Source organism: Haemaphysalis longicornis, unplaced genomic scaffold, assembly GCF_048455015.1.
Source record: "Haemaphysalis longicornis isolate Haplotype H1 unplaced genomic scaffold, Haemaphysalis longicornis Haplotype H1 scaffold_9, whole genome shotgun sequence".
Classification (NCBI taxonomy): Eukaryota; Metazoa; Arthropoda; class Arachnida; order Ixodida; family Ixodidae; genus Haemaphysalis; species Haemaphysalis longicornis.
In genome coordinates this window covers 101,134,919-101,157,492 of record NW_027526460.1, presented here as the reverse complement: position 1 = coordinate 101,157,492, position 22,574 = coordinate 101,134,919, and the positions used below count along the sequence as shown (strand labels likewise).

The following is a 22,574-nucleotide window of genomic DNA, read 5'->3' as shown; positions in this document are numbered from 1 at the left end:
GTTCGAATCCCGGCCGCGGCGGCAGCTTTTCTGATGGAGGCGAAAGGCAAAAACGTCCGTGTGCACGAGATTTTAGAACACTTTAAAGTTACCCAGGTGGTCAAAATTAATACGGCGCGCCTCATCGCCTGCGTTGCGTCGGCGCGTTAAACCCTACAATCAAACCGTAACATTCATACGAATACCATTTTCTGATCTTCTGCCAGAATGAGCTTTTAGATTCTGAGTGCTCTATCTTGCATTGCATCTTTATTGGTGATGAAAAAACAATAAACATTTGGTAACGTACAGCAACCAGTAAATCGGACAAAAATGATTGATGAGCACGTGAAACTGACAACAATGTCTTAAAACATGTCAACAGCTTATAAAAAAATTTTGCACTTGCATAAAAGATACAAATTTTTAGAAAACTGTAGTTTACCGGTAGCTCAGTGGCTATGGCGTTGTGCTGCAGAGCACAAGGACGCGGGGTCGATTCTTTGCTGTGACGGCCGCTTTTATGATGGAGGCGAAAAGCAAAAACGATCTTGTGTTCGAGATTGAGGCGCGCGTTAAAGATCCCCAATTAATCCGGAGCTCTCCACTACAGCGGGCCTCATCGCCTGCGTAGCGGAGGCGTGTTAAACCATACAATTATTCAATCAATGGAAACTTGCTTTTTTAAATCTGAAATGCCACACCATTACACACAGTTTCGTTACAAAAATAGACATTTATTAGCTACGGCTACCTGCTGAGGGCCGGAAATAGGTGCGGAGCCCATTTTAGTTTACAACAAGCTAACTGGTAAAAACAATGTTTTTTTCGCTCAGGGCTGCTAGTGTTAAAAAATTATATCCCTCGTCTACGCCAGTCTGTTATGTCGCTAGGACTCCTCAGCAAAGCCTGCAGTGCATTCCGTTCTAGGAAATTATATCAGCTAATGCAGGGATATTATGTTTAATGTCTTGTCGTCTTAGCTAAGGATAACTACTTTGTTTGCTTCTTTCATTTATGAAGCTACAGCTACCACTTGCCGTCGACGGTTACAACCGGAAGTCGCAGCCCGAATGGAACGTTTACCGTTGGAGTCCTGGGGGATCTGTACCACAACGTGAGCAAGCGCGGTTATATACAGTTGTATTCAATTTCTAAATTGCAATAACGTTTAAATGGTCTTGGTTGTTGGCGAGTGCCATTGGGTGAGCCTACCGTATACGATATCAAGTTGTTACCCGCTCAGCTATCAGACACATGCAAGATGACTTAGCTTATAAGATTTCAAAGTGTTTTTATACAGTTAATGAGTGAAGATTGCCACTGCTTAGAATTGTATGACTGAGGTTTGCTAAAGAATTGTATAAAGGTTTGCTAAACTCTGTTTTGGCAATACCTTCAAATGAGGAGGTGACGGAGGTATTATATGGGGATCAGTAGCGTCGGTAAATTTCTTCAAAAGGAGCCATTTGGAATTAACAAGGACGTGTAGATATTTGGTTCGCACGTGCCCCTACTGTTTTTTTGTTATATATTTCATACGTGCGGCACAAACGGCAGTAAACTTACTGCAAAAAAGGTTACACGTAAGTGAAGTTACACGTAAAGGTTACACGTATATAATGTGTATGACGCAGACCCATTAAGGCCTTCCTTATGTCATCCACCTGTTTGAGTCCATTGCAGCAGCTTCTAAAGCACTTTTTGAAGTATGTGAAGTCGTTTTCTAGCATGGAGAATAAATAATTAACCTGTGCTGCCATATAATAGATGGTCTTGCAATATCTGATGTACATATTACTGTTCCACGACGATTAGCTAAAGTAAAGGCTCACTGCAATGACGCTTTCATCTTAATTACATTTTTCAAAACCCGAACACTCTTTAAGGCCCTGGGTCGGAAAGGCCACACAGCCCCGAAATGTTTACTCACGAGAGGAAAATTGTGCTTCTTGCTGCATGTTTAAAACTATGTACGCCTGACACAACTTTGGAAAATGTAAAACTGAAGGCAAGGTCGCTGCACAGCTGAGTGAAAAGAAAGAAATTTTCTGAACTGTGAAGGTATATCTTCCATGTACTTCATTCTTAGAGCATATGAACCAGCTCTTAATATAAGTTTTATATTTAGGACGCATAATTGCAACTTTCGGTATTTACACCAGTTGCGTTCCGCGAGGTTCTAGATACGGATACGCTTCCCCCGCGGACATACCTGACGCTCGGTTGAAATAATCTATGTTCTTGTAGCGTTCATGTTGCGGGTTCCAATGCAGTTTACACCATTTGCAGTTGGTAAACTTTACAAAAACAACGAGGACATTCAAACGTAACGAGCACGCGGAAACGTCTTAGCAGTTGTTTTTGGTATTTAAACAAGTCTATAAAAATAATTTCTTCGGGGCTAATGCCATTCGAATTTGCGAAAAATGTAAGTTTCTGAATAAATACACACAAGGTAACTTTATTGGATACCGTTGTTAACTGAACTCAGGGGTACAGTCAGATGTGTAGTGGTGGGCGACTTTAATCGCAGAGAAAAGTTGTTGAGGCGTACATCGCGTGTCATGTTGAAACTCGTAAAGTGCCTGGCCACCATTTACTGTCTCAGTATACGCGTTGTGTCTTACGGCCACTCGAGGAAGCTAGAACGTTGATAATTTGGTCACTTCTGTTCCAGCGCACAGATATAACAATTCCATGCATTGCAAGAAGTTATTCGCGAGACTATGCTGGGTATCCCACTTCGCCTTTGTTCTTCATGCCTGCAACCATCATGGCAGGAAGGAATCGAACCCAAGAGACGAACATGGCCGGCTACCTCCTTACTTTCGACGTTGAAGTAAGTGATCATGGTTTGATCTAGGTTTGTAAGCAATCAAAATTATTTCGCAGCCCATCAATTCCACTATAGAGGGAATTCCATAACGTAGGGGTTATTTCGGAGCATCAAACCCGACAATAAGTTTTACAAGTATTTCCGGAGAAAAAGGTCGTGCGCGTTGTTTAATATTGTTTCAAAAATGATCATACGCGAATAATTTATGGTATTTTTGCACGCCTTCAGCCATCGTATAAACGCAATGCGAAAACGCATATTGCGCTGCACTTATTCTTTTCTTTGACTGAAGTAGTGCACAACTAAACGTGTCATCACTGCTACGCCAGCGAACGTCATGGTGCTAGTAGGATTTCAAGGTGACCTGTACTCAAAACCTTCCCTCTTTTTTCCCAACTTTCTCGGCTTGCAAGGGAGGAAATTCCTGATATTCATGTCTTTTGGCAGACTATCTTTAAGGGGCCATGCAGAAAAAAAAAATACAACTTTGTTTTATTCTAAAGATTTTGTGTTTTATTGTGCCCCCGGTGCTTGTCTGGCAGCAAAGTATGCTTCTATCACTGAGAAAGTATTTCAAGTTAAAATTTTAAGCCTCCCGCCAAACCGTCTTTTTCGTAACGTCTGCAATGACATCACAGGAACCGCTCTGAAGCCAATTGTGGAGCCTTGTTTACCGTTAGTCAATGTAGATGGCGCCACGATACCGAGAAAGGCCGTTTTCTGCCCTTGCTTCGTTTTTGACCGCATTTGTACCTGGCTTGTTTTTATTGAGATACGAAATAACCATTTCGTGAAAAATGGTGTTCGATCGGCAAATATGGTCACGTAGGACACCGTCGCTTACGCTATTCGGCAGGTGTCGTCTGAGAGAACCCCAAAACGCCGCAGTTCTGCGCAGCTAAAACCAGCGTAGTGCGCGCAGTACCAACACCAGTAAGGATCGGTACTTCGAGGTTTACGTGCACGTTCCGAACTTCCATTGTTTACCCCGCCGTTCTTACTGCTATAAAAAGATATGCTCCTAATTTAAGCGCGAATAGCTCATCCGGCAAGCTTATAAGCCCTGCCTAATTTGCATTTGCGTTTTCCGGCCTCATCCAATCGCAGAGCTGCCACATGTGACATCATAGGTTCTGTTGCGGGAAATGAGCCAGTGGGTGGCATGGCCATTATATGTTTTTCTAATTATATAGCTTGTTTGAGCAAAGTTTACGTTAAAAGTGGTGTGAGCATAATTCTAACGAGGCAATCTTTCGAATGGACCAAACTTGTTTTTTTTTCTGCATGGCCCCTTTAAAGGAAGCATTGCCCACCCCCAACTTACCGTTACATAACCACGTGTGACTCTCAGAAAGTTAGCTAGAAATTTCGTCAATGGTTAGGTATAGATAGACATGACTACTGCGTGATTATTTCCTACTTTATGATTACTTTGTGATACGTTCCTATTTACGCCTAGGTTTGGGCCCTACTTCTGCTTTCTCTGGCTATGGTTAGCGTTGTGTCGGTCTGCTTGGATATCGTTGGCACCAAAGTTCAAGAAGGAACGCCTGTCCGTCTAACCAAAGCATGGAATACCCACTTTTGGATGCTCTTCGAAAACATGTTTTGCGGAGGTACGTTAACCAAAAGCTTTTGCATTACCTTTATGCAGCGTGTCCGCAAGATGAAAATAAGAAGCCTGGAAAAGACCAATTGTAATTACGTGATCGTGTTCAGAGGACTCAGTGTTAATTTTCTAAAGTTTTCGTGTTCAGACACTTCGGTTGAATGTCCCAAATCAACAAATGCACCTAGAATGTGAACGTTGAGTCGATAATTAGGTACCACCTCCTCGGCTTTCGTCAAACTTGAACAGTGCTAAAAAGTGCCCGAAAGTAGTCACAGGAGTCCTGCGTACCGGAAAGTACCGGTTAAAAAAAATTGCGAAGCTTCCACTGAGTCGCGCAAGGCTGAGCCACAGCGAAGCTGGAGGAACTTTTTCCATGTAAGTACCGAAGGACACACCACTACGGATTGCATTATGTTTGAAATTGTTTCTTTACGCGTTACGTCATCACTTTTCGCTGTGGTAGTGGAAGTCATCGTCATATCCATCTCTATCGCCGTCTTCCTCATCCATGACTGGCGGGTCCGGATCGTTTTGTCTGCAGGCTTTCAAATTTCTCCCAAAGTGGAACGCGCCAGCACGCGCTAGAACTGGCGACAACCGGCTTGGTAAAGTGGGCGTCTGTAGCGGGAGCTGTCTTGTGCTCTCTCCTTGAAGTTCGGTTTTCTTGGTTTCATTTTTGCGAGAGCCATGCGTAAGCCTGGATGAAGCCGGGCGCTCCTCGTACGGTGCATGTTCACGTGCGCGGTAAACGGCGGAAGTATCTGTGTTAGTGTCCACAGCTCCGCTGTTAAACGTTGCTCAGAAGAGTAGTTAGCTGCGGCCAAATACACTGATGGAACACAAAAATATAACAAAGCCACTGCGTGCAGAAATAATTGCTAATTTCTTCTTAATATCTGGTTAGAAGCAAGGTGCAAAACGTTTCAAATTATGACAATGTTTATTTGCTAACTGAGATGACGAACTTTAAATTGATGAGGTCTAGTTCTGTCCAAAAGATAGGCTCATCCGGGTAGACTACTAAACAAGGTTACAGTGTAACTATTACAAAGTGACCATTTCTTTTTACAACAAACGTTAGAAAGCGAAACCAGATATTTTTGTCCAGCACGGATCGATTCGATCCATCCGTCCGTGTTTTGTTCGTGAAATACAGGGGGGGGGGGGTAGTCCGGGGGGCAGGTTGGCAGTTGGTACATGCCGTTTTGTGCATGTCGGGCTATTGGCCGTAGAAGACGTTACGGACCACCACCTATTCTGAGTAGTCCTGGGTGAGGTGGTATTAGTTGAAAAGACGAAATCGTCTTAACGCGTAGCATTCTTTGGCAAGTACCATCACAGCCAGGACCGTGTTACACCATGCATTTCCATTAAAATTCAGATCTTGCGGAAGCAATACATTCAATCGTTATAATGGCGTGAATAAGGATAATTTACCACACAGAATTCTGCAAAACGAAGTATAAAAATAGAAAAGTAAAAATATTGAAAGGGGGTTTATTGGCTGGTAGATGCAGACGGTCGCAGAGGTCCAGAACCACAGAGAGCGAGAGAGCCGACGAGCGGTCACACCCAAAGCCGCGCAGACCGAGCTTCTTCTTCGTTCGCACGAGCGGCTGGTTGTCTGCTGGCAACATGGCGATGACCGATGGCACATAGCCATTACAAGAGATTGTCCGCAGTTCCTAATTATTGCAGCGCGCTTTACCTCATTACAATATTTTTAAAAAGTGACCTGCAAAATAAGATATGCATCTTAGACGTCTCCCCCAAAATAAAAAATAGACGAAAAAACCTGCAGAAGCATGTTCAAAATACCAATGACAATAGCGAAAATGGCAAACTGTGCAACGCCCTCCATTTCCACAAGAACATTTAGCGGAAGTAACAACTTAAGTGGTATAAGAGCGGAAATGGAAATAATAGGTCAGATAGAATTTTGAACTAGCACCTTTTTCTTATATTAGCGTATATGGAGATTGGTAATTGATTAGGACGAATAAAAAAAACAAAAAGGCAAAATTTTCAGAAAGCGATTCGAAAAAATGACAAATGTGCATCTTATAGTTATCCCCCCCCCCCAAACAAAAGAATAAACGAAATAAGTCCGCAAAAGCACGTTCGAAATACGAATGAAAAAACATGAGAAACGGAGAACGGTGTAACGGCCTACATTTACACAAAAATGCAGATTTGCGAAAGTAACACTTTTAATAGTTATAACAGCGGAAATGCAGATATTTGGTGGAACAGAATTTTGAAAAATCACAATAAAAAAGAATCAGAGAAATATTTCTCCACGAAAATGATGTCACAAAACCAAAAATAAATATCTTATACATTCCGCCACCCAAAACAGCAAGAGTAAATAAAAAGTATAAAAAAACGGTTAGGCTACCAATAAAACATCAAAAATGGCGAACCGTGTGACGCTTGCATTACCACAAAAATGTAGATTTGACGGGTGTGACACTTGTAATCACTATAATAGCGTAAGTGGAGATGTTGGATTGACAGAATTTTGAAAAATCAAAAAGTAAGAGATATAGAAAAAATTTTACTTTCACAAAAGACATCTGTCAAGATCAAAATATGCAATTTAAAAGCTTCCCTCCTATAACGGGATATGAAGTGAAAAAAATCTGCAAAAAAAAGAAACGCTGGATATACGAACAAAAATGCGAAAGTCATTATTGTTATAATTGTATAAAGTGAAAGATTGTTGAATTGCGTAAAGGGAGATATGTGGCCTGAGAGCATTTTGAAAAACCAAAAAGTAGGAAAGGTGAAAGTTTCCACAAAAGTGATCTGGCAAAACCAAGCGTATACACGCATTTAACATTTACGTACATATAGACACATACGCATACATACACATACACATATCTCTTTCCAAACCCAAAGGATAACTTTTACAGAACTGATCTAACAAAATCAAAAATATGCATTTTATACATCTCCCCCCAAAAAAACTGAAGAAAAAGCAGGAATATCAGGAAAATAGCGCTTCTAATACGTATATAATAGCGTAAACGGATGAACTCTGTCCTACGGGTTCCACTTTAAAAAAAAACGCAATTAGCAAAGTAAAGGAACTTTATCACCATAGTGTTTTAAATTTACATCATTGGAAATTTAAAAAAGATCAAAATAGTCCAACGTCTGCCGCTACTCATAGCCATGTTGGGCTGTAAAGAACTCACACTCAATACAAGGCTTTTAGGAATGCTACGCATTAGTGGACTTTTCTCGGAATTTTTGCCTATTTCGTCACTCCGCTGAAAACTGAGCAACAATTATAACCTAAATGGATACACAGTTTATCTAAAGGCAAAACTGTGTATCACTTAAAGAGATATCTCCTCCGTAGAACTACACTTTTGTGCATAAAAAGTTTGTCCTCTCTACTTATCTCTTTTTGGCTGGGCTGCTCCTCTTAGAATGGTAATTACTCAACTAGCTCCATGCTATTAGGCTGTCAAAAGCAATGTTAGCATTTGTACCAGGTGAAAAAGATGTCCGAGGAAATGTTATTTTTCCGCTGTTTGCGTGTGTGCGAATAATTAGAAAATGAAACGTTGGCTTTTGGCATTCCAGAAAGGCATTTTCTTTTGTGCGAGCTCAATGTCTTATCTAGTTACGATCACCTTTGCAGCTTCTGCCCGAACACCGCAAGGGACTGCGCTTCGGGTCCTGAGCGCCACCTGGTGGATTGCCATTGTCGTGCTCATGAACGCGTTTGCAGGTCAAATGAGGGCCTGCCTCATGGTGAAGACGGAGCTTCAAAAAGTCAATACTGTGTCTGACATTGCAGCGAGGCCGTACTTGAAGGTTCACCTCCTCAAAGGCACCGTACTCACCCGCTACTTTGAGGTGATCAATAAGTACACATAAAAAGTATAACAACATTTGTGTAGTTTTATAAAAATCTGTTTTAAAACATTATCCGTTTCTCTCGTATAAGTAGTTCTCCAGTAAACCGTGGCCGTTTGACGCCAAATGGAAAGAAAAATTGGGACTTCATCAGTTACCGCGTCAGAGAGATGTAATTGCGAAAGTCGATGGGACTCCCATCATAAGGATTGGAAATGAAATGATGCGACTGCAGTAAGCTCAAAATACCGGCGATCAGGTAGGGAGCCATTATCTCGGAAAACTATAAAGAAGTTTAGAGGCAAACTAGCCTGACAGTAAAAACCATAAAAACAACTGCAGTTATATTGCAAACAGACTGATTCAATAGTAAGTAAGCAGACCATGCTGTTTCCGCCCGGTTCTGCTATGAGTGCGCGGAGAAATTTTTATGTACATTTAAAGCCGGGCCCTTGTACGTCCTATAAAACGCCAAAAGGGATTCTGTTTGTCATTGGCGCCAACAAAAAAGGAAGGCGCAACTGTTATTTGAGGCATCACGAGGACGCGGGTTCAATTTACGGCCGTGGCGGACGCTTTTCTGATGGAGGCGAAAAGCAAAAACGCCCGTGTGTTCCAGATTTAGGCGCACGTTAAAGATCCTCAGGTGATCAAAATTAATCCGGAGCCCTCCACTACGGCGCGCCTCATCGTCTGCGTTGCGTCGGCGCGTTAAAACCCTTGAGTCAGTCGAATCAACTGTTAGTTCAGGCACAAAGCACGTCTGGGTATCATTTCTAAGGGCTGGCTGCACATTTGGTATGTATGTATTATATGTATGCATGCATGAACGTATGTATGTATGTATGTATGTATGTATGTATGTATGTATGTATGTATGTATGTATGTATGTATGTATGTATGTATGTATGTATGTATGTATGTATGTATGTATGTATGTATGTATGTATGTATGTATGTATGTATGTATGTATGTATGCTAGGAAGTTTTGAATAATTCTTCTGATCCTCCGTAATTATGTAGTGTCGCCAAGCTGGTTCCAGTTCCTCTATACATATTCAAAATTCTTATGTGAGCTGCTCTTTGGCGCGATCGCTCCTGTTAGGATCACGCATCAATTGCATTTACGCAGGGCCTGCGCCTAAAGTAGCTCAAGAACTGAAACCCAACAATGGCCCACTAAAGAAAGAGGCAGGAGCAACCTCTAACAATCTGGCAGTGAAAGTTCGCGCGCATCACGGGAAAATTTTGATCGTTTACGAAACATACCGATTCCCTACCCAAGTACCCAGGTAGTACGGCCTTGGAGCAACGACCACTTGAAATTCGAAGGTCACATACTCTCGAAGACTGAATGTGTTTCAACTCTGGCAGTCTAATCAAGAAGTCTATTAAGGTGTGGCCAGAAGCCGTACCAATAGCAGGTGGTGGGCGTACTCACAAAATGCATCCCCAAAAAACTTAAAGTGGAAACAGCGTGTATATACCAAACATCTGTTGTAGACCAAAAGGAGAAAGAGTCGAAAATCGGAAACAAAGTTGATCAACCAGTTACTACAGAGGTTCATGTCCCAGCGTCATACTATCAGGGTTTACAATGGCGAATGTTATTTGGAGATAGCGGTAGTCCAACAAGCACGGCAACGAACTAGCGGTCCTTATTAAAGAGAAGGGCCCCACGCTTATTACGATTGCACCTCACGCGCGAGGGTAGAAAACAACGTCACGAGGGACAGCTGCTAAGGGCAGTCGCTAACTTGAAATATACCGCAGGCGACTAAATGCTATTGAAGGAAACTGAAGAACACTTCACTTTATACCCTAAACCTCCCTGTTAGGGAAGACTATAAAGCCATAACTGGAAACTCCTGTATTTCAAATTGAGTGAATTTCGCAAACGAAGAGCAAAACGGCAGTGGCCTGGAGTAAATGACACTACCATCGGGCGTGAGGCTTTTGGAGCGGACATCAATACTGCCACGCAGAAAGTTGACCCCACCATGGAGTCCCCTTACATAGATACGAAATTTCTGCACCTGTGACATGCGTGCCGCTGCGTCGTTAAAAAGAGAGGAAGGCAGTCGCATTCGGAAGCTCACTCTGCATGTTAGCCCTGACCGAGGAGGCGGCAAGGTGGAAGGCCGTCACCTTGTACTGGCCAAAGCTAGGTGACGGTGTAGCGAAGATCTTCGACTTTTAGTGCGCCTAAGCATGGCAGGTGTTGAGGAAGGTCGTATATCGAAGAGTAAGGGCAAAAAAAAAAACCAAGGCAAAAACACCATTTTGAAAAAATGTTCAGAAACCAAAGTCAGTCTCCTCAAGGCTCTCCAAAAGCAGTACCTTCCTACCTCTCCTCAGAAGCTGCTTAAGATTACACAGGTATGTCGAATCTAGGTCGTGACAGGGAAAGAGAAATGGTAGATGTGCGCTCCACACTTGCGAAGATGAGAAAGCATGCTCGCCGTCGGAAGACCATATTACTGTACATGTTAGGTAGCCTCGGCCATGACTCAATGTCCTTTCTTACCAAACCTATGGACAGATGTTAGGGGTGGGAGCTATTAATATCACAGCCGAGATGAGATTAGTGTCCAAGGCGGGGAAAGAGCAAAATACCGGGAATATTTACCAGATTTCAGTCCCGTTGCGTATCACCAACTTCATACTGTGCCACCCGCAGAAGGTCACGGGGCACGTGTGAAATACCGTCGTTTATGTACGGCTTCTGGCCGCATACCTCTACAGAAGTCGCATGGCTTGAACTAACAGATAATGCCTTGATGTCAGCCATTAAGCACATCTCTAATGCCTTATCTCGGGATAACAAGAGGGCTTTCGATATCGCTAGTCGCGAGGTCATCTTTGATGACCTCAAGGGCCTTCAATGCAGTGTCCGCGTATACAAATACACACGAGGCTTTCTCTCTAACAGGAAGTTGATCATTGAAGTTGAAGTCGCCTAGTTCCTCACCACCACAGTTGAGGGGAGACACCGAAAGGGGGAGTCTAATCTCTTCCCCTCTTCCACACTGCGCTGACTTGCCTGTCTTCCAAACTAGCAGCCCTACCAAATCAGCATTAGAGCCTTTAGGTCGAGTCCTGGAAAAAATTGGTGAGGGAAAGGCCGGAAGGCCTCAAGTTAGCTGCCGAAATGATGAACAGCATTGTGAACCCACTGTAATAGCGGCAACTGAACACGGGTGTTTATATATCTACTTCGCTGTTAGGTATTTCGATGCTTTCTCTCATTTTGTTATAACATATGATGAGCCACCGTTCTGTTAGAGTTTCTTTCTAACCATTTATTTTTCACACATGCAGTCTAGCAGTAATGCCGCCGAGAGGACTGTTTGGAGAATGATTCGCCGTGACGGGACTGATGCTTACGGTCTGTTCCGCTACTCGGACGAAATGCTCACTGAGATTGCAAAGGAACGAGCGGTCGTGTTACACGGGAGCCTGGTTTTACAATTTCAGGTACGCATCTTGAGTTGAGCGAAAAGAAAGTTCGCTTTTTTTTGTGGAGAAGAGAGTGAAACTGACGCGAGCCATAGAGTTACATTTCGCATCTCTTGCCGCAAACGCACAATTATAAGTAGGAACGATTGTCCTACGTATACCAGAACAGCATTACTGGAGCTAAACACAGTTTGGTTAGAGAGCATAATATTGTGGCAGGCCAACTCACGCTCAAACTTGTGCTTAGTAGCTGTTCTTGAGGAGGTGATCACCAAGCTTCCTAAAAAATCTTTTCAGGTGACTTCTGTGATTAAAAATTCAGGATTTATTTTTTTGCGGTTGCGAATGCAGAACGATGAGTTGCGACTCCAGATTCAGAAGAACCGCATACACACAGGTTTCGCAATTATTCTGAAGCATGATTGCACAAAATCTTGTGCATGTTGAAAGAATAAGGATAAAAACTTGGAGTTAGTGTGGCTCCTCTTGTGTAGAACTGCCCACGGTGTGTGTTTTTAACTATGCAGCTCTTTTTAAATTTGATAAGCTTTGTTCTTGCCCCCGTTGTTGTGAAACATTCCAAGGAAGGGGGCTGCATGTACGCAAACTTCGCTCAAATAAGCTACATAATTAGGAAAAAAGGAAAGGACCATGCGACCCACCAGCTCATTTTCCGCAACAGAACCTATGATGTCACTTGAGAATGCTCTGCGACTGGCGGAGGCCGGCAAAAGCAAACGCATGTTAGGCAGGGCTTACAGTTTGCATAGCGAGCTAAATGCCCGTGAAACATACTGCACATTCTTTTTATGACAAAGAACGGTGGAGTAAACGGTTGAAGTTCCAAACGAACACGCAAGCGTGTGCGCCAATGCGTACGAAACTACCGCCGGCCGAACTCTACCTCTCGCCGTCGCCACCGTAGCGCAGACGAATTTTCGGGTTCGAGGCTCGGGCCAACGAACCGTTCCAGCACGTACAGCCGCGACCTTGCTTGGTATCTAAATCCCTTGACAGGAGGTTGGCCGTCATATCGCCAACCAGCACAGGTAAAAAAATTCCCCGCATTTCCCCGAGGGGAAGAATGTGAAAGTGCGAATGCACGAGTTGAATTTGCGCGGTTCGGTAATGATCGCGAAAGAGAGATCACACATACACACACAACTACAAAGAAAGAGAGATGCATTTATTCACAGACACCTATTTGTGTTGTCGTTGTACTTGATTGCTAGAGCGGATCTCAGCTTTGAAATTTCGTGTCAGTACTCCTTTAAGCGGGTGCATTAGCCCTTCTCACGCCCGATTCTTGGCCAATCCCCCACGTGGGTATGTGCCATGTCAGCGGCCAGGCAGCGCGCGCCCATCTCCCCCCGTTGCCAAGGAAGACGAGGAGATTCCTGGCCAATCCCCCACGTGGGTATGTGCCATGTCAGCGGCCAGGCAGCGCGCGCCCATCTCCCCCCGTTGCCAAGGAAGACGAGGAGCGCGCGCACCCGCAGCTGTTGCTATGCGGACGGCGGCGGACGCTTCAGGCTCGCTTGAGAAGTGCATTCGCACTTAAAATAGAAACGAGGGGAGTAAGGAGCAGCAAGAAGCGACGAGATAGTGCCAGTCGTCGCAGAAGTTTCGAATGGTGTTGGCTTGCTGCTGTCGTTACGAGATCGTTTCCAGTTTACAACCACTGAAAACTTCAGTTTGTTCGAGTACTTTACAATAAAATTTCGTTGCTGAGTTTTGAAAGGCCCATGTAGTACGGGCAAATCGTCGACGGAGTGCGACATCCCCGCCGGTGAGGAGATCTCTTTTGATGTGCTGCCCAACGACGAACCTCGGCGAAGCAAGTGGCTACGTTTTGTGAACTTTGCAAACGGAGGAGAAAGAGAGCTAAAGGAAGTACGAGTGTGCTCGCTTCATTTCCGACGAAGTGATTACGGCAGGGACCTTTACGTTAGCTCACTCCTCAGACATGCTGGCGCTCGTCGCCGACTTCGTCAAATCGCCGTAAGCGCTCTGACCTTGGGGGAATAAATGCCGCACACACCACGCATTGACGCTCGTATCTTTCTGGTCGGAGCAGAGAGCTCGCGCGAACGGCTTTCCATACACGACACCGGCCAACTGGAATAAGTAATTCTGCTACTGAAATTGAATTATTATTAACCGTAATAAAAATACGGCACATACGTACCAGTATGTATTCGTCCGTCGCGACGGGGCGTACGAGGCAACGGTGCCGACGACAGGGCGTTCGTCTGTTGTGGCTATCGCGGAATGGTCGCTCTCCCGTCCACCGCGTATATCACAACTCTTGCCACTCGTGCACTTAGAAAGCATTGAGCGTTCAAGTGGTTTGAGGTTGTTAAATGCAAGCCCGAGCTCCTCGGCGAGAGTTTTGTTCTCCGGATCAGGCCATTCCATGACTAGGGCTGCGGGTGCACTAGGTTTTACTAGTATTTTTAAAATGGCCGCCGTCTCGGTCGACTCCCGCGTGTGGGTGCTATATGGAGTCGACATACTAAGTATCTGTTTCATGGACCGGCTCGTATGACGCCGTTGTTCACGTCACGGAATGTGCAATTTTAGCGGGAGATTTAAAATTTTGGCTTATTTCTCAGTGAATAAAGCATCATTTGCTTCCGGGAAAGCGCTTGGGGTACTATGAAACACCTAATCTTTCGAATAAAACAAACTTTTGTTTTCTCTTCATGGCTCCTTTAAACACCTTATACCGCTGTTTTGTGGGTGCTTCAGGCTTGATAGGCTCTCTTTTGTAAGACATCAAAAAAAATATAACGCGATAAAAACATGCAATTAAAATACGACAGAGAGTTCATACAAAGAACTTATCTACCAGCCACACAGAAAGGAAATTTTCTGCTCGTGCGGCCCACAATAAGTTTATTAAAAGGTGAAGGCGGGTGAGGCTCAATATCCAGTTTCAATCCTGAACCAGCTAAACTTCTCATCTGCACGCAGATGCAATAGACGGTATTTTGCAACACGTATCTCTAACATCACCGTGAGCATTGTTCTAATAACTACACTACCCTTTATTCTTTTCCGAGGCATGCTGTATGCTGATATTTTTACTATCGATGTCGCACAGGATGACAAAAGGAAGCGGCAGTAAGACACTGCTCACCAGAATAGACATACATTATAGTATGGGTTTGACAGTACAGACATTGCAGATTGCTCGTGGTCCTCGAAGCAAATGGCCTGATTGTTATCAACGATAGCCTTTTTTGGCATCCTCAACGTAGAAATTGTAGACTATGCTGTAGCTTCATTGGAATCAGCTAAATATTATACTAGTGAGCATTATCAATAGTTGTTTATCTACCCAATGGAAATTCGTGGTACGTGATTAGTGAGGGAAAAATGAGTGCAGAGGACAAAGATAGTAACGATACGGAGATGCAAAAAGAGGAGAATATAGGTAGGAAGAGGGAAAAAGATAGAAGAATAGTTTACCTAACGGTGGGGATAGAGTGCAGGAACAGCTGTGGGTGAATAAGAGTACGGAGGCGGCCCGAGTGTTTTGGGTAGCAGAAAGCGCCACCTGGATGGGGTGGCTGAAAGGCTCTCGTCTTTCGACGTCATTAGATGTTAAACAGGCAGATAAGCGACCAGTGGCCCCTTGAGTTACCACTTCATAATTTTGACACCGTTTCCCGAACATAGACACTCTTCTCTTGCAATAACACTGAAACGCGGGCTAGTTGGTGAGAATTCATGACTGTTACTTGAACGCACAAAAAACGAGGACTGAACGAAAGTCTGCGCTGGTCTTCGTGCCTTTCGTTCAGTCCTCGGTTTTTGTGCGCTCAAGTTACAGTCATGACTCTTTTCTTGATATTTTAAAACGAGACTATTGTTGGCGGAACTTCTCTGTCCATGTGTATGGCCGGGTGACTGCGCGCCAAGCATTGTGGCCTTCTTCTCTTTTTTTAATTTCCTTGTTTGTAGCCATATAAGAGATCCTTTCCTAGTTTATGTCGGTGAGCCTCAAATGTTAAATAAAACTTCGTGTTTTACCTACCTGAGATATTCTCAAAGAGATGTCCACATTTTAATTTACTAGTATTAAGAGAACAAACCTACAGTAAAAGGGGTGAAAATGAGGTATGTGCAGTTGGGAAACTGACAGCCTGCTTTTAGTGAGCACAAACAATTGGCCTGCATGTGCCGGTTTTCGTCAAATTAGTGAAACCTGTTTCTAAAGCCTCATTAAATGCTGCTGTGTTTTGGAGTTGATAACACAGTTGCCGTTGTGCTGATGTGCAGCAGAATTCAAGGGCGACGCTGACATGGGATGGCCCGGCTTTTGGCTTAGCTGCATGCTCTAAGATCTTACGTAGTCAACTTGTATCCAATGCTCAAACTGCAATGAGTATAAATTGTTTGCTACACCTTAAGATTCACCTTTAAGGTTGCCGAACGTTGAGTCTAGTATAGGATGTCCGGCGGCACGTCACACTATCGGTTCCAACGCCGTCAATCTGTGCCACATAAAAATGCGAACAATTGAATAAAAAATACCTGTAACAAAATTGCTGCGTAACAAGATAATTTACTACGAAAAGGCAAGAATGTGTCCATCTGAAAAATAACAAAATATTCTATTAGGGAAGCGGGCAGTGTGGTCTGCAGGGGTCTCCATTGTATTCACGAAGAAAATGCATGCTTTATTGGGAGCATTCTATGGTGGGCTACAGCTCTTGCTGCGGGCGAGAGTGGTGCTCACAGAGAGCCGCTGTGGACATCCAGTATGATGACCAGCGTGATGAATTGAATTCTAGTGTATCTTTGTACACTATTAACTGTGAATGCACATGGGTTCAAGCATGACCTTTGATACTGAGCTGCAAAGAAAGAGTTGGGACGTGAGACGGTACAGTATCCCTGAAATAAATATGACTTCTCAGGTACTCCCATGAAAATTTGGTTAAGGATGCATGCATTCACCCTTAGCCAGGGCAAGGTACGCACCTTTAGATTTTTTAAATATAAATATGTACTTTGATTAAATATTAGGATATTAAGGCGACAAAATTCCTTGTGTTGTGCCTAAAAGCAAACGGGGAACGCGAAATGCGGTGCTGAAATGAAGGAAAACTGTTTGTTTTAGGAATGTCTGTTTTACTTGCCAGGCGTCCAACTTCTGCAAGAGAACTACAGCCGGGGAGTTTTACTTCGGAACACAGCACATGAACAACTGGATGGTTGTAGCATACATGAACCGGAACATGGACTCTCATCTTAGGTACAGCATAGAAAAAACGTACGTTCCCGTTCTTGCTCCCACCTCACTCTACTGCTTTTAATGAACAAATTACGCGTTTTGATGTGCCTCCCTAAAGACAAAACATTTTTAATTTTGCCAGCGCCAAATGCTGCGGTCATCATCGCACATTATATGATACGGTGCCGTGATAATTTTGAGTTAGAAGTGAGCACGTCACTCCTATTGCCGTGTAAAGTAAACATTCGCGAACTTATTACGCCGATGACGCACGTAGTAGTTTTGGGCGGAATTTTTAGACGCCTTTGTTCTTTCTTTACAGTGTGGTTATCCTCCGGGAGAGTGGCATTGCGGAGCATGTGCAAGTGACGACCATGCCTTCCTTAGACCCCTGCGTCGGGATCGAAGAGGACCAAGGCCTCAAGTTGGGAGACCTGGCCTCCATCCTCTACCTATACGCCGCTTTGTGCGCTTTGAGTGTAGCCGTATTTGTAGCAGAACTGCTCGCGTGCTGGTGCACTTCCCTACGTAATACTAGATGATGCTGAGCGGAAACCAACAGGCTCGTTTTAGGAAATATGTTGCCTATGGCTGTCGTTGACACAGACATCTTGGTGCATACTTTCTAGTGCGAAACAACCAGGCATACTGCTAAAATGCGTCGATGCGTGACATTATCGCGGCTAGGAAGCTTTTCGATAAATAAAAGCTAGTAAGGGAGAAATAAAAGTAGGTAAACCAAAAAGTTTTGTAGGTGGGTCTGCACAGGAATTAGGTAGGAATATCCGAGACCGTGTAAAGAAATAATAAAGAACGTACAACAAACTTGATGTATAGGTAGCATGTGCACTATCCGTTGACTGAAAACATTACGGGAAATTCTTCATCACCCGCTGCACTTGCGGGTGAGAACAGGACAGATTCGCTATTCTTCAGAACAAACCCAGGCGTTAAAGCTGGTAGCTGCGAAAAATTTGTGTTTTTTGGAGAGATGGAGAGCAAATTGCGAGGGAGGAATTTCGCAGTCCGCGCTGCAAGTGAATGGTTTATAAATAAATCAACAACTAAATAAATGAATGCAAAAATAAATATTGAATCGGCTGGTCACGGGCTGGGGATACGGGCCGGTGGGAACGTCGTCGAGTGCTGGTAGCGGCGGGGCTGGGGCTGCCGACGTGGCTCACGCCCCCTCGAAGATTGCCACGATGCCGATGAGGTGTGCAGCTGCGGCCAGCACGGGGAGGGACCCGCACACTCCACCAAAATGTAACGCGGCGGCAGGACAGACGACACGAACGATGAGACAGCCGAACGATCTATTTACAGATTATTTACACGGCGGCCAAGCCAGAGCCCGCGCAGGCTGAGTGCACAGACAGATCTTCGTCGTCGTCGTAGGCTGGGATTACCGAGCCGCGTTACGTTCTCCTCTTCATCGTCTTCTCGTGACAATATGTTGCTGGTTAACTCCTTGATTTAGGAGGAGTAAACATTTATTGAAGTGTATGAGTTCCTTTGTGGGGAGCCTCCTTAGTCCAGGAAGCCTTTGTCCTTGGCTACCTCAAGGGCCCTGTCCACCAGTCGTTGGTGGTCTTGAGGGCGTGAGCTGGTCAGCTGGTCCTCCGACTGCTCCATGGGGGTGTTTTGTAGGGGGTAATGACGATTGACGGTGATTGTCAGCACTGCCACACCATATGGTAAACACTATTGGCCGTGGTTCAGTGCTGACAAGCCAATGGGGATGTTGGTGGGTAGGTAGCATGGAGTAGTGTTTAAAAATATTTATTTACAAGCATTAGCTCCAGATGCTAGGGCACCATCCTGGTGGAAGTCATCCGTAGTCCGGGACACATAGGCGGCGGCAGTCGGTCCGGGTGGACACCAGCTTCCCGGCTGGCCAGAAGAGCCATTCAATGCTCCTAGAATAGGGCTGTATTAGGGGTAACTTCCGGAGTTCGTTGACACTCCCATAGCTGCAGGCAGACGGCATCGAGAGAAAGACCAAAAGACGGGTTGCTTGTATTAGGTTGAGAATATGTCACAGTAAAATAAATAGACTTAGCTTGGCTGCACATCTGGAGTGGCTAAACCTCCGCAAGGGTAGCAGTTGCGCATTGTATGCTTACGAGGCTTTCAGAAGACACTGCCTTTATTTGTATGAGAAGGCTGTATATTTGTACAAATTTTCAGTAATTGTGTCTACTTGTATCAGCCCACTTCTTGCCAGGTTTGGAGGTGCTGATCGAAGCACCTATCTGACCTAACGTACAACGAGGCAATAATCTAATAAGAGACAGGAAGACTCGCGCTGGGGTATATTTAATTACACTCGATTTTGAGTTGGGTGCAGCAGTCAATAAGTTATTTAGCGCTTTCAAGGCCGGTGAAGAATGCGAAGGGGTAATCCACATCTGGGGAAGACTTCCAATTATATAAACCAGCGCAGGACTGACAGCTGCTGCTCCAAGACGACGGAAGAAGTTTTTTGGATGAGCAGCTCTGCACTGAGGGCTCCACCCACAGGACTTTTCTAATTTCTCTCACTGACACACACACTGACTGACTGACTGACTGACTCACTCACTCACTCACTCACTCACTCACTCACTCACTCACTCACTCACTCACTCACTCACTCACTCACTCACTCACTCACTCACTCACTCACTCACTCACTCACTCACTCACTCACTCACTCACTCACTCACTCACTCACTCACTCACTCACTCACTCACTCACTCACTCACTCACTCACTCACTCACTCACTCACTCACTCACTCACTCACTCACTTCAATGCAGCGGGCTACTGACAGAATCCATGCGCCTATAGCCGAAGATACCTAAAGGCACATTCATATTTAGCGGGCAATAAACTTGTACAAGAAGTGTGGGAAGGGAAACACAGCGCTGCTGTTTGTGTTGACCATATTCTTGCACATGTTTTTTCTGTTCTTGTTTCTTCAAAAACGAATATGCACCAATTCGCCCAAGTTGCCATTTGAGACCTAAGTGACAGATCTATCATTTCACATTCCAGTGTGGTGTCAATCAAGGGTGTGAACATCCACCAGCACAAAATACTTGAGGGCCCACGTGCACATGAATAATTGTTTGGCCATTTCAGGTGACGTACTGAGTACAATTCATCATGCATACTTCCAGGGTGGAGTAGTAGGCACCTAGAGATTTCGAAATCTCAAGACAGATTGGATTGCTTAGGCATGCAAGCTTTCTATATCCCCCGGGGTCGTTCCGGGCGCAGGACGTAGAACTGGGAGGCTATATCGCAAGGTACCTAAAGATGGTATTCACTGCAAAGTTTAGCTTTCAATTTCTTCGCTTAGAAACACTGGAAACGGCTACAGACATGATTGAAGCGCTACGGACATGACGCGGCTTGTGCCAGTGTGCCACACGCCGAAAAAAAAAAAAACTGGCGTGCATCGTCTGCCATGTTTCCACCAGATTCTTATGGGTGGTGTCAACAGATAGGCTGTTAATCGCACTCCCATTGGAGTCGAGGCATTACTTTGCGTTCGGTGGGGTAGAGTTTGGAACGTGCAACACACATCATGTGCTTAGCGCGGACAATTACCACCATCCCGCGGAGGCCGACATAATCAGTGACCGCGCACTCACAGGGTTGCCTGCATGCGCGCCTCGCCAGTGAATACAACCTATAGGAAAGCTGTATTGTAGAGCATCAAAAATCTAGGCACTGATCTGGCACAGGGGATTCTTGTCATCTTGCGCAAATGTGCGCAAACTAAAGGAGTTTGTTTTGATACGTTTGACACGAGGAGCACAGCCAAGTGAGCAGTACATCTATGTCCTAGGAAATAGTAATTTCAGAGAGGGGCATCTGTGTTCCATTTTTTCACATTAAATACAGCGATACATCACGTTTGGTAAATGCTACTGCGGAGCGCTTCTCATTAAACAGTAGCAGGTCACGGCTGTTCAGATATTTCATATAGCTATCAGAGGCGTTGCTCGAAAGCTTTTCATTTTCTCGCCCTAAGTCAAGATGCAGGTATTATAAACCTACAGAGAGATAAACCCACACCGTGGAGGACGCATCTGAGAAGCGGATGACGCATATATGCTAAACAGTGTTGTGTTCAGGACGCCATCTTGAGGTACAGGCTGTCTTATGCAGTGGTGTTTCGTGTGACATATCAGTGTCGCGAATCCAAGCCTGGGTTGAGAGCGCAAAAAAGTACCCACCAGCGCAAAAAGTAATAAATTCGGGGGTGTGGGGGGTGTAAGAGGCGGAGTTTAGAAACAGTATGCAGGGCATTAATGCATTTATGTCAAGGGTATGTACATTTCTGGAAACATAAGCGACAATGAACTCAGTGATCTACTGATTTTTGGGAAGATATATCTCCACATTCTCAAATCCATCTGGATAAGGCCCTCAAATTTTAGGGGCCCTACATCTGGAGCTGCAACCGCTCCCCCTCCTCCCTCTACCCTTGCCCCTTCGGCTTCCTGAGTACGTTCGTGCTTTTGGGCGGTTGAATACCCCGGGGTGTTATGAAGGGCATCAAGCCCTCATGTTCACGGATGTTTTGCTTACAGGAAATATACGAAACCACGACACAGCAATGCACTAGCTCAGGTGTAAGGTTTTCCAAGCGGTGAAACTACCAAAAATCACATGAAACCTAATTTCGAATAAAATGAATAACTGATTATTGAGCTAAATACGTACGTACTTCGTCAAACCTTCCAATTATGAGAAAAAACAAAAATCACTGGGTTACGTGTATCCTATTTCGTGCCAAAAAATTAGTACAAGAGCTACATTGAACCTTTGATGAAGCAGCGATATTTTTAACGCATCAGCTGCCGAACAAGCGCAGCAATTGCAGCCATTTCTAGCAAGACTAGTGCCGTCTCATTGAACACAAATACCAACCAACCAACAATGGCAGGGACCTGTAGTTGTTCTTTTCTTCTTCTGAGGCAGTCATAATAAAATAAAAGATGTGGGACAAACCCACAATGTAGAGGTAGTTGGATCATGTTAGCGTCGTGTAGGCTTTGTAATACTGTAATTACCCCCCCCCCCCTTTCCCACGGTATGTTGACAACGTTGAGTTAGTTTTGAGGACTCGTACAAAACGAAAAATCGCGGGAAATGCACTGGTCAATATACATCTTCGGATATGTTTGGCTCTGTGGCTGAGTGACGCTTTGTCAGAATTAGCAAAAGGACCCGAAATTCCCTGAGGAAGCCTTCAGCCAATGTATGTCCTACCTCTGTCGTAAGGATTAACTTTAGGTATCCCTAATCATCACCTCATGTACTTTCACAAAAAGTAAAGTAAAACCTAAAAAGTAAAAAGTAAAAAAAAGTAAAAACCTAAAACGTAAAAACCTAACCTTCAGCCCCACGATTTGCCAAGAAACTGCCAAGTTGTTGTGAGTCAAGCTGCGGGGACCGTGGTTAACGTCGTTGAACCACAAAGCTTTAAGCGAGACCTTACGCAAGGCCCTCGCCTACCTGTGCGCCCTTATTGTTCCCTCTGAGGCTTAAGCAAGAAAAAATGGCAG

The 22,574-nt window shown here is 44.5% G+C and overlaps 1 protein-coding gene across 1 annotated transcript; it reads left to right on the top strand.

Annotated features, from left to right (window-relative positions):
* Window positions 1-4,303: 4,303 nt before the first annotated feature.
* LOC144153068 (putative glutamate receptor) lies at window positions 4,304-18,076 on the top strand. The gene is made up of 5 exons (XM_077684714.1): window positions 4,304-4,434; window positions 8,086-8,303; window positions 11,627-11,782; window positions 16,918-17,048; window positions 17,332-18,076. The coding sequence occupies exons 1-5, from the start codon at window positions 4,308-4,310 to the stop codon at window positions 17,549-17,551; spliced, it is 852 nt and encodes a 283-aa protein (XP_077540840.1). The 5' UTR covers window positions 4,304-4,307; the 3' UTR covers window positions 17,552-18,076.
* The last annotated feature ends 4,498 nt before the right edge of the window (window positions 18,077-22,574 follow it).